This window comes from Podarcis pityusensis, assembly GCF_964106645.2.
Source record: "Podarcis pityusensis genome assembly, chromosome: 7".
NCBI lineage: Eukaryota > Metazoa > Chordata > Lepidosauria > Squamata > Lacertidae > Podarcis > Podarcis pityusensis.
This window is the reverse complement of record NC_138031.1, coordinates 89,256,781-89,269,663: the sequence shown is the minus strand read 5'-3', so window position 1 is coordinate 89,269,663 and position 12,883 is coordinate 89,256,781. Positions and strand designations below refer to the sequence as shown.

The following is a 12,883-nucleotide window of genomic DNA, read 5'->3' as shown; positions in this document are numbered from 1 at the left end:
TATCAAGACTTATTAAATTATATTAATATTGAACAGTCAGCCGGTTCTGAGAAATATACAACTTAAATGGTTTATAAAGGATTTGGTAACCTTTCCTATACAAAACCATTTCACATATCTTTATTACATTTCTGGAAAACTAGCAAAAAGCACACTACATGGGCAGGGACCCGGCTCATTTCATCTCCTATTCCGATAGGCAGCGCTGGGATGGTATTTTTGAAGGGTCAAGGGAGAAGAAGCATTCTCACCCCTCTCCATTCCATTATCCCCCACCACCTCTGCCTCGCTCACAAAAAGAGGGTAAAACTCAGGATATCAAAAAGAATAACACAGAAGTGAAGTGCTAAATGAGAGTAAATAATAATCTGGATGCATTCTGATATCTGCTTTCATAATTGCTAAGAGCAGTTAGCTCAAAAACTACTGGTTTGGACACTTCTCTAACAGCGCTGACACTGTTATCCAAATATCTGTATAAACAGCAGAATTCCACACAAAGAGACAACACTGAAAATAGTTCTTCTTACTCAAGGTACACAGCACACACCTAAATACCGTAACAGAAAGAGTTGCAATGCCAAGTTTCTACCTTTCATCATGGCAATGTAAGAAAATAGGTAAGTGAGGAAACATAAAAACAAGAGGTTGACATTTCAAAAAGGTACAGAAAACGAGAGAAATGACAGTTAATATTTCATTGGTCTTGAAAATGCAAGCAATTCCTAGAACCGATGCAACGATTTAAGTTGCCCTCTCCAGTAGCAACTGAAGTGATAACTTATGTAATCAGCATGGCAATCAAAGCCAAGACTTCATGTTTACTGATTGAAAAATGCTCCCCCCTTTTTTCTTTTTGATTAGTGGAAAGTCAGCTAATTGACAAGTTTACTGACTGAAATGAAAATAATAAAATCAGACACTCTGACAGCAAAATCCAAGCCTGTATTCGCATAGTACTAGCAGACTCCACTTGACTCCTGCAAGCTACCAGCATACAATTATTCATCAGCTGAAAATTGGCACATCAATGTGAAATCAGGGAACACCACTAACCCCCACAGCTAGCTCTGAGAGAGCTTAGATTGGATTGACTGTATTACCCTGCTATACTCTAATTTTCATTCACTTACAAAAAGATGTCCTGGAAAATAAAAAGCTTAGTATGCTAAGTTCACAAGTTAATGTTCTTAGAATATGATGAGATTTAAGGAAACAAAAGTGAAGTGGATTTGAATAATTTTATCACACAGATGGAGTAAGATCTTGACAAACCAATATATTGACAAATATCTTCACCCTTATTTCTCAGACCAACACTCCTACCAAGCCCAATGATACATGAACACATAATGATAATTATACAAGTGCTAACCAACCACATTGCTAGGAATCCTGGAGTCCTGGCAGACCTACTAGTATGTAAAACTATGGTTGAGTGGTCAGGAGCAGGCCACAAAATTGAATGATTTCTCCTCATCTCCCTTTAGCAGGGCCTTTCTGAGGGATATCGGACTGTTGCTGACCATGGTTGTGGAAGACCAGAAGCTCAAATTCAGAAATCATCTTCAAAACTGGGCATAAATACAAGACCATAAACACTGGACAAAATCTCCCCTTTCTTTTTCCTCTACTACCAGTCAGCTGGTTTTAGTCGTTTTTGTATTTATTACTGAGGTTTGATATCATTGTAATATCATTCAAAAACATTTTTCCTGCAATGCAGAAGTGAATTTATATTTATTAAATTTCCTACATAAATTAAGGCACCTGTCTTGTTATTTTTAAAAACTACCTAAATAGAGCAACCAAACTCAAACTCCTAGACATTTTTTGTATTTTCCCAAGTTTTCATGAGTAAGAAAAGGCATTTACAGTGGTACCTCTGGTTACGAACTTAATTCGTTCTAGAGGTCCATTCTTAACCTGAAACTGTTCTTAACCTGAGGTACCACTTTAGCTAATGGGGCTTCCCGCTGCTGTGCGATTTCTGTTCTCATCCTGGGGCAAAGTTCTTAACCCGAGGTACTATTTCCAGGTTAGAGGAGTCTGTAACCCGAAGTGTCTGTAACCCGAGGTGTTTGTAACCCAAGGTACCACTGTATAATGCTTTAGACACCCCATAACAGCACTCTAAAGTAGGTTTGTATGACTACCATCCTTGCTTTACAGAGGGGTGGGCCCGAGAAAGGGAGAGAGAGTCATTCCTAAGGCTACAAGTGGGTTTGTTCTTCTTATAAAATCTGTACTGAGGAATTCCTGGATCATCCTCTTAGCCACTCACTACACCAGTTCTCAACTTGTACTGTGAGGACATGTTCAAACAATGATAAAAAGATGTACGATTGTGAAGGCCCAGCAACAATGATGTAGGACTGTGAAGTTTCAGTAACAGGAAGGTTAACTTAAACATAAGTACTAGATGGCAATAGCAAACCAAGTATCATATGCTTCCAACTGGCGAAATGATTAAATAGAACCTTGAGTTCCATTTTAAAAAATTAAAATAGAAAGGGGGGAAAAACTTACTTGAAAGCAATTTTGGAATCTGTTGTGGTCTTCCCAGCAGTGGTCTGTAAGTATTTCCCTGATTGTAAGCTCCAGGGGGAGCAATATTGCTGTAAACTCCACTTCCAGAATGTCCTCTGTTTCTTGACATTGCATGACTGTAATACGGAAGGGAAGAGAAATGAAGGTATCCATGGAAAAAGGCATTACACACATGGCAACAGTGTTACATTCCAAACCTGAACAATGGTAAATTCCTTCAACTCTAGGCAAGGCGAGACATTAATAGGTCGGCAAATCTTCTATGAATGACGGGATACACAGCCGACGTTAGGCACATCCACCGCTGTACAAAGCAAGAGTTGTGTGCCCAGGGCATCTGTACATACACTGACTGATTTCTTCAATTCTTTCTTCTCCAGAAACAGTCAGAAAGAGCATTTGTTAGGTGAAGGTAAAAAAGGTAAAGGACCCCTGGATAGGAAGTTCAGTCAAAGATGGCTATGGGGTGTGGCACTCATCTCACTTTCAGACCAAGGGAGCCGGCCTTTGTCCATAGATAGCTTTCTAGGTCATGTGGCCAGCAGGATTAAACCGCTTCTGGTGCAACGGGACAATGTGATGGAAGCCATAGTGCATGGAAACGGCATTTATCTTCCTGCTGCAGCGGTACCAATTTTCTACTTGCACTGGTGTGCTTTCGAACTGCTAGGTTGGCAGAAGCTGGGACAGAGCAGCGGGAGCTCACCACCGTCAAGCAGAACGCACATAACAACGGCCCAGTAGCATTAACATCTGAAACAGTTCTCACTCTCTCTTCCATTGGCCCAACTTATGGAAAAACAGAATTGTAACATTTTAAAAAGTGGTGTCTCTTAGGTGATTTATTCAATTATGATCACAACTGAACAACTGAACCAGATTCCTCAGAAAGCTGGGGTTTTTTCTCCCCTTGGCTTCTCCTAACAGTGCAGATCAGGGATTGCTTTGGGATGCTCAGACATCAGGCACTGTGGTTCTAAAGTTTAGTAGGCATTAAAAAGTTCCCTAGTCACTTGACATGGAAGGACACAATTTGTTCCAAGATAATACAAATATGAACAGTCTTTCAGAAGTTCACAGAACTTCCCCATCTGGAAACAAGACATGTAATTGCTGTTGTTAGCAATTCCCTTAATCTAATTAAAATAAGAAGAATGTTGCATTTAACCTTAATCTACTCAACACTTAATATATGCCTGGTTCAGTTTATTATTGTTGTTGTTTATGAAATTTGTATGTTGCCCTTCATCTGTAGATCTCAGAGGGGTTCACAACACAAAAATACAAGGTAAAAAATTCAAAATACACAATAAAAACAAAAAGAACATAACAAACCAATAACCCCCCTTCTCTCCACCACAAACATGTTTAAAATGGTATCAGATATTAATCAGCCAAAGGCCTGATTGAAAAGGAATGTTTTCACCTGGTGCCTAAAGGTGTATAATGAAGGCGTCAGGCAAACTTCCCTGGGGAGAACATTCCACAAAACAGGGAGCCACTGCAGAGAAGGCCTGTTGCCACCCTCCAGACCTCTCATGGAGGAGGCACACAAAGAAAGGCCTCAGATGATGATTTCAGAATAATGTTAAATTACTTCATATGGAGAAAGGTGGTCCTTGAGGTACTGTGGTCCTGAGCCGTTTAAGGCTTTATAGAACAAAACTAGCACTTTGAATTGGGCCTGGAAACTAATTGATAGCCAGTGCAGACAGGTCAAGGGTCAGTGTAATAGGTACAAACCATCTTGCCCTGGTGAGCAGCTTGGTTTACAAACTGTCTTGAGAGGCAGCCCTCTGCAGTAATCTAACCTAGAGGTTACCAGAGTACAGACAACAGTAGTTGGGCTATCCCTGTCCAGATAGGGGCGAAACTGGACCACCAGCCAAAGCTGATGGAAGACATACTTCACCAGATGCCACCCGAGCCTCAAGCAACAGCCAAGGATCCAGAGGAGTGTAACCCCGTCAAGAGCAGGCCACCTCCCAGCCATCTGGTCTGAGGAACTGCCCACTCACAGGACCTCAGTCGTATCTGCACTGAGCTTCAGTTTGTTGGCTCTCAGCCAGTTCATAACTGATACAAGACAGCAGTCCAGCACATCCACTGCCCCACTTGCAGATGTAAAGGAGAAGTAGAGCTGTGTGTCATCAGCATAATGCTGAAAGCGTATTCCAAACCTCCGGATAACCCCACTCAGCAATTTCAAGTAATGTTAAATAGCATAGTGGGTAGAGATGTTAAATTCTCAAGAATAATCATAGAATCATAGAGTTGGAAGAGACCACAAGGGCCATCGAGTCCAACCCCCTGCCAAGCAGGAAACACCACCAGAGCACTCCTGACATATGGTTGTCAAGCCTCTGCTTAAAGACCTCCAAATCGTTTGGAGAATATTCTCGATTAATGAGAATATAAGAGAATTTTCATTTAAAATAGGAGAATATTCATTTTAATGCATTGAAAATGATATAATTAGTTAATATACATGTTTATTCATGAGTAAACTTGTTCAGATGGCAACCAAAAACCGTACAGATACTTTTATTCAATGGGGCAATGCAGTGAATTCACATTCTTTGATTTGGTAAAGGGGAACTGACAATCAGAGGACTGCAGAAAACTAGTTTCGGCACTAAGTAAAAATATAGAAACGTCAGCTGTTTAAATCAAGGCCACCTCACATGCTGTCTCATATAATTGTATAGGCCTAGGTACTTTAAGTGTATAAAGCATTAAAGCTACTTTCTGTAAAAAAATCACAATGTATGGCCAAGGGTATAGAACTGCTAAGAATAAGGTCACACCAAAATAGGAAAAAAGGCTATTACATATAGTTTGAAACACATATGAATTCAAATGTTCATCAAATTAAATGAATAGCATTTTTAAAACAAACCCCCCCCCAAAACCCCAAAATGTTTTCTGTAGCTCACATTTCAGAACTGCCAATGGTGAATAACACAATCCCCAGTAATGTAACTGGATCAAAAACAATCATTATTCATTACTTACACTGGCAATATCACAGCTTGACTTATTATTTACTAGATTTTTTAAAATGTGGGTTGTAAAACTGGTTCTTACATTAGAATTTACAGTTTGTGGAGAATATTTTCCGGAGAATTTTCTAGCAGAGAATATTCTCACCTCATATCACTAATAGGGGATAAAATTGAACCCTGTGGAACCCCACACTGAAGGCTTCACGGGGCCAAAGAATCACCCTCTGGAAACTACCATCCAAGGAGGATCGGAACCACCGCAAAGTGGTGCCACCCACCCTTAATTCAGACAGCCACTCCAGAAGAATACCATGGTTGATGGTATTGAAAGCTGTTGAGAGGTTGAGGAGAATTAACAGGGACACATTTTCCCTTACTCTCTTCTGACAGATGTCATCATGAAGAAAACCAAATCAGTTTCTGTGCCAAAACCAGGGATGGTTTATTGAGTGGTTTCAGTTCCAGTTCCATGTCTTCCTCACTTAAAATTGAGTGCATAAATCTATATGAACAAAGAACATTAGATGAACAGTAGTTAAATCAGTTGCCTACCCCAAAGTTCTGAATGATGACTGGTCCAAGTGAACCTGCCTCCTGTCGCGGTTAAAGCCAAGCTGTGGCCTCCAAGGTCTGCCATCATTGTTAGTTTTCTCCCAGTCACCTGGCTTCAGAACTGGTGGAGGCTTTCTAAATAATAAGACAAGGAAGTTCAATCTAATAGGCACTAGAGACACAGAGTTGGAAGGCCTGAAGGCCATCAAGTTCAATTCTCTGAAACAAGACATAGGACCACCCACAAAATCAATCTCACCCATTCTACAGCGCTGCAAGTGGTTCAGAAGAACTGGTAAGGGTAAACAGAAGGGTTACTTACTTTGCTCCAGATAACACCTCTGCCTTAAAAATAAAGTCTTCTTGGAATTGTGGGTCTTTAAAGTTGATACTAAGAATGAAAATATTTGAAACAATTATGAAGAATTAACACATTGCCTGTTATGTGACATTAAAGTTGGTAACTTATTTTCTCTCTTCAGAATACAGCAAGGATCAGTAGAAAGCAACTCAGGCCCAAAGATGAAAAAAGAGCTCACCAGGCCTCTTGATTTGATCTGTTTTGAAATGGCCACAGCCACTTGTCACTCACCTCATATCACAGGGTGTCATGGGCAGGACAGGAAAAGCCACTTACAGGGCGCTCTGAATTGTTCCTTTGCAACCCAGAGTTGCATCTAGTCATTTACACCTGGCACCGAATACAAGATCCACTGCTTTAAGGCAGGATGGGTTCCTCTTGAGAGCTTGGATTCTGCCTGTATGACTTGCATTCAGTGCCAATTGTAAACTGGGGCTGTACAGGAGCAATTATGTGTACAACCTGGTTCCCACCCTTCCTGATGCTTTGGATTAAAATTCTCATCATCCCTGACCAATAGTCATACTGACTGGGGCTGATGAGAGTTGGAGTCCAACAACATCTGGTTGAGGAAGGCTTAAAGTTGGTGCCAAGTGCAACCAGCACATCTTGGGGGCAGGATCAATTCCACCTGACATCATAATGGCCTGTCAAATGTGGTCTGTGAAAGGCTGGTCACTATTTGATAAGGCCAATCATGTGGTCCCCCAACACTTGTGTAGGCAAAATTCTCTCTTTTTCAGCCCTAGTCAGATGCATTTATTCATGCACTATGTGGATGACTCAGAAAAAGGAGTTAATTAAGACAGACCATCACTATTGCTAAGATAACAGCTGGGAGGAGTCAGTAGATCCCTCTGCAATAAGGAAAGGGAAACCAGCAGTTATATTCATAATCTGAATACAGTTTAGAATAAAAAATATTTGATCCATCATTCTAAGGAAGCACTCGTATTTTCCAAGATTTAGCAGCTTAGTTGCCTTCAAGCCCACATAAGCAAGAGCCTGAGAAATGCGGAAACATCTAACTTCATTAATTTGGTTCCCTCTCCCTTTCATATACCCCATTAGTCTCAAGAGGAGAAGCCAACCAGGAACTGGTGAACACCTCAACTATTGAGGACTTCACATCATGACCTAGAGGAAGTCATTTGGGTAACTTCATCCATACACATTTTACCTTATTGCAGAATTCTGTGTCAGGTCACGCAGCATGGGCACAGGAGAGTGCAATGTCCTAATGGATATGGAAAAATGGAACAACTATTCATTTAGAAGAAAAACTCTCTTGGCTGTAGAGAAAAATGGAAAATGTATCTGATGTAAGCAGGCAATGGTCACTTAATACCAAATGACATTTAACTGACTGAAGGGATCAAATTCTTGACAAGAGAGCTGCACAAGTATTTTGCACGCTAAATATTTCTAAGACAAAAACCTCAAATAACAAGGCTTGAAATGGAAGACTAAAAGAAGCTAAGGCAATATGCTTTAATCCAAGCTAAATGGTAAAGAAATGGGAAGGGCAGCATATTAACATTTCAAAGTGACCACACGTAATATGTCATCAAACAGTACAGAAAGTTGAATAATCAATACTGCACTAATAGAATACAATACAGCAAAATTTAATCAAAATTGATTGTCCATTTTCAAAACCAAAAACATTTTAAATTTTGCCATGCTTACATCAGCTCATGTTAACCATCCCTTTGGTGTCCATAACACTTCTCAGTGTTTTCAGACTCACCTTTAATCCCATCCCTCCAACATGGGACCTACTTTCTGTTAGCCTTTTATTCTCTTATTCTTCACTCTAGCCAATTTCCTCTACCAGATCTCCCTCCTTCTTTTTAAAACTTTAGCAAACCATCTTCAATTGGGGCATGACCCATCTATGCGTGTCTATTCAATAACTGAAAGCTAGTGGCATGCATTAGGCAGCTTTTGATCTTCATTGTGAAGGAGGAAAATAAACTACAAACTACTTTTATTTTGTCTGAAGAACACTGAACAAGGAGGGATTCTTAATCAGCAAATAAACCCTGCTGTAAGTTATACTTACTCATCAGGAAGAACTGGATTGTCATTCCTGGCTAATTTTCCTTGAATACCATGACACAGTTCAGGGGGAAGGCCTACTGCCTATTGGGGAATAATAAAATCCTGATCAGATGAGCCAGACAAGAATGAATTAAATGTAATATCCATTAGAAAAAATTTGACGCACCTCTTTTTCACCAGACTTGTACTGTTCGAGAATGAAGTCATGAAGTTGATGCTGTTTCCCAACAAAGAGAACATCACCACCAAGACTATTTCTTCTGACTGAAAAAAGAAGGGGGTGATAATTCTTCATTAAGAGCAACCTAATTAAGGTGTAATACTTACAAAACAGGCTCATGTTGCTTACTACCGGCACCATAAACTAAAAAAGTCCTCTCTTGATTTATCATTGATTTGACATTGTACAGGGATGTTTGCTTTGATGAGCATCCAAGTTTACTCTGAGTAATGGGGGAGAGGAGAGCATCCATTTGTCTTATACTAGTGCTTAATGTAACTGAACAACCTTCCATTGTTTTATCAGTGTACTAGTGTGGGACCACAATGAAGTTTCTGTCCATTTGGTACACACTTAACCATTTGCTTACAAGGTGTCATGCACCATGGGGATCAAGCCAGGAACTCTAGGAGTCTGGCACCAGATGTCTTTCTGAAAGTATTTATATACTGCCCTCTCATAAAACAGGGGGCACAGCAATGCAAAAATCTGTAAATGTACAAACCAATGTAAAGCTGTAGAAAACAGTAATTAAAATGATGGGATACTCAATAAAAATTTAAACAACTGCATAGGCCTTTGGGCAAATAATAATAAATGAATGAAAAAAAACCTTTAACCAAAAAGGCTCTCCAAGTAACTTAGGAAAAATCAGTTCTAAGGATGCCCCCCCCCCTCGGGTTCTTCTTCTACATCATCATTTTATTATTTGTACCCTGCCCATCTGACTGGGTTGCCCCAGCTATTCTGTGCAGCATCCAACAGATATAAAAACATTAAAAAGCTTCCCTAATCAGGGCTGCCTTTAGATGACTTCTAAAAAGGCATGACACACAAGGAAGGAAGAATGAGAGGAAGGAAAAGCAAGCTCAAGCACAATTCTTGAAGTTATAATCAATGTGAATGTGGTTCTGGTTGTCTTGCCCTTGATGAAGAGCAGTCCGTATCATAACAGAGGCAGAAAGCAATAGTTCAACCCTTCTTAGCCTTTGGGTGGAGCATTTTGACATATTTGGTCAAAATAGGAGTCAGAATACTGCAAAAAGGGAGATTCAGCTTAAACTGTGAAACATCAGGACTAATGCAGAGGCTGCATGTTCATTCTATACAGGTTACTAAGGCTGAGCACTAAGGCTGAGAATGGTAACAGTTCTTGGCACCTGAGATCAAAATAAAAGCAAACTGCTTTATGGTGTGGAAAGGCAGATGCGGGTTTTATAGTAGGAAAAAGTAGCATTGCACAAAAGTACCACTGCCAAAAGCCTTGGTACTCAGAAAGATTCTTTAATCCTGCAACTCTTACTTTCTTCAGGGGTGAGGTCAGGATACACCTCTGCTAGAGCAGCTCTCAGACGGCGTTCGTCAACAAAAGGCAACAGTGCAACTCCTACAGAAAACAACTCATTAGAGTTCATATTTTCTTTTTAATAGTACAAAACATAAGGTTACAAAATAGTACAAAAGGGTAGAAGAAACTTTGGCAAGATCAAGCCAAATTGTCCCCAAATCATAAAAAGATCCTTAATGGATCAGACCCTAGTCTTACCTAGTTCAACATCCTGTTCTTACAGTGGCTCACCAAATCAAGCCAAGCTAAGCATATGGTTTAGCTCTCTCACTGAAATTAGTGAGACTTAATAGTACAGGCAACCTCCTGTTTACGCGGGGGGTTACGTTCCAAGGCATACATGAAATCATGTATATATTCCTTATGGGCACAGTCACATTTCAACTCTCTTTAGTCAACAGAAATAAATGCTGCGAAAGTATAAAGCACAACCTAGTCAATAAACACTCTTTAAAATGAAGACTAGAAGATTTAAAATTAACTTTGGTTAGACTGTACCAATGAACTGTGTCAAAGTATACATGAAAATATATAACTTTTCTTCAGTTCATTATGGTATTAGCTTTTAGTTTTTTGCTATTTCAGAACACTGAAGTTTTACATTCCAAGTTATAAAGGTTCTCAGAATCCTAATAAAATTACTGAAGAATGCAAGACCCCAAAATTTATTTTCAAGTATTTCTATCTGGCTTTCTGTTATAAAAGTAACTCAAAGCAGCCAAATAATTAAAATACTCCAAAACAAAATATGCTACATTGTCAGGGGTTCAGGAGCAGAGGCAAGGGCAAGGGAGGAAACAGAGAGCGAGGGAGAGGAGGCAGAAGAAAAGATGAGTGATGACGACGACCCGAGATCTCCGAGTCTTTCCAGTGAATCAGAAGATTCACAGAAAGGAGCACCAGTGGCCAGGGCAAGGGGGGAGCCTAGGGGGACACCCCAGGAAGATAGAGCCAGAGGGGACTCAGAGGGGAGCAGTTGGAAATCAGGACCAGCGTCACCGCCAGAGAGCAGGGAAGAGGAAGGGCGCCAGGGATCAAGCGCTGGCAGCTCACAACAGGGGGGAGGGCACGAGTCAGGAGTGGCCACACCTCCATCGGGGAGCGAAGAAACGGTCAGACGGAAGGTGGAAGGTTGGGCGCGCGTGCCAAGTTCAAATGCACAGGAAGGTGGCGCAGTAGGCAGCCCGGAAAGGGAGCCAGGTCCTAAAGCCCGCCGAAAGGAGGGAGAAGAGTCAGGGGGGTCAGCGTCAGCGTCAGAGGAATCCCGGAAGGAAGAGACCCCGGGGGGCAGAGGGACCCAGAGAAGAACAGTCAGGCGGAAAAGGTGGAGCAAGGCTAGGATATTAAGTTGGTGTACAAGGGGCGGAGACTCAGATGGAGCTTCGCCGATCTAACCATGAGACGTAGAGTTGCACGCAGCAGCTTGAGAATGGAAACTGTAACTCAATAAAGACTTTTATTTAATGATCGCTGGCTAGCGTGATCCTCTGTGAGCTAGGATCTGGAAGCAGCTCTGACAGTAAGCTCCATCCCTAGATTGTGGGCATCTACGTCCTCGCGGAGAGGAGAGAAAGCGGGTGCCTACTAGCGAGCTCACGAACGGCAGACAACATGACGGCCGAACAGCAGATAGTGGAACTCAGAGAAGCAGTGACACGACTGAATGCCGAGGCTCTTGCATCCAGGAAGAGAGAGGAGGACGCAGCTGCCGCCTACAGGGATCTCCAGGTCAGGTTGGAAGTGCTTACGAAGCAAGGGCAACTGACACCCAAACCGGAGGGGATTGGGTTGGGGAGACGAACAGGCGGTCTGGTCTCTCACTTCGATGGGAATTTGCAACAGTACCCCAACTTTAGAGCAGATGTAATGTGTGCACTGCAACTGCTGAACAAAGACTTTAGAGATGAGCAAGAGAAGGTGGGATTCATCATGTCCCATTTGCATGGAGATGCTAAAGCATGGCTGCGCAATTTGTGGAGAGATAAGGATCCGGCGCTCCAAAATGCGGATGCCTTTATTAAAGCGATGGATGGGTGCTTTTTATCAAGCATTGACGTGGATCTTGCTCGGCAGGAGATACATGGACTGAAGCAAGGGAGGGCCAGCGTAAGGCAGTACCATGCCCGCTTTTTCGCTTTGGTCAGTGCCCTGGAATGGGACAGAGATTCGGCTCCTGTAAGAGACCTGTTTTGGGAGGGATTGCACGGCTCGGTTAAAGATGAAATTGCAAGGGGGGAGAGACCCCGGACCACGCAGGAGATCGTTCAGAGGGCGCTGGCGGTGGGGGTGCGGCTGGAAGGACGTCCGTGGAGCAGGGACGAAGGGCGTGGAGGGCGCGAACCAGCCAGGGGCTCCTCCTTCCTTCCCAGAGAAGCAGCGCGTGTGCAATCCACGCCTCCGCCAGGAGGAGGAGCGGAACCTATGGAGGTTGGAGGTGCAAGGGCTCAGTCAGCAGCCAGAGCCCTAGCACCGGCAGCAGTGAAAGCGAAGCCTCCTAGAGGGAACAGGAAGTGTTACATCTGCGATGATCCACAGCATATGGCGAAAGAGTGTCCCCAGAGGCTCCACAAGCACACTGCAGCCTCAGCAATGGTAACTGCAGCAACGCAGCAAGGACAACCACAGCAGGGAAACGAAGGAGTCTGGTTGGAGGAAGAGGCACTGGGGCCCAGCCAGACGTGTCAGTGAAGCAGTCCCCAGAGATTTTACAGCCCATGGACCCCCTCCCGCCCAAACCGGTAGTGAAGCTCACCGCGTCGCTCCAGCTGCCCAATGGAATCACC

General features: G+C 42.4%; 2 protein-coding genes and 1 long non-coding RNA gene across 3 annotated transcripts in view; 1 reads left to right on the top strand and 2 right to left on the bottom strand.

Annotated features, from left to right (window-relative positions):
* LOC308481022 overlaps positions 1-12,883 on the top strand; it is a 208,195-nt gene that overhangs the window by 44,909 nt on the left and 150,403 nt on the right. The gene's annotated exons all lie outside the window — the stretch shown is intronic.
* The window catches only part of KIZ (kizuna centrosomal protein), a 185,090-nt gene that overhangs the window by 41,425 nt on the left and 130,782 nt on the right, over positions 1-12,883 (bottom strand). The gene's annotated exons all lie outside the window — the stretch shown is intronic.
* XRN2 (5'-3' exoribonuclease 2) overlaps positions 1-12,883 on the bottom strand; it is a 72,018-nt gene that overhangs the window by 11,397 nt on the left and 47,738 nt on the right. Inside the window, exons 21-27 of the mRNA XM_081012946.1 lie at positions 10,056-10,139; positions 8,699-8,796; positions 8,534-8,613; positions 7,649-7,705; positions 6,430-6,498; positions 6,108-6,242; positions 2,530-2,666 (exon numbers count right to left, since the gene is read on the bottom strand). Coding sequence (XP_080869072.1) covers positions 2,530-2,666; positions 6,108-6,242; positions 6,430-6,498; positions 7,649-7,705; positions 8,534-8,613; positions 8,699-8,796; positions 10,056-10,139 — 660 coding nt within the window. The remainder of the gene's footprint in view (positions 1-2,529; positions 2,667-6,107; positions 6,243-6,429; positions 6,499-7,648; positions 7,706-8,533; positions 8,614-8,698; positions 8,797-10,055; positions 10,140-12,883) is intronic.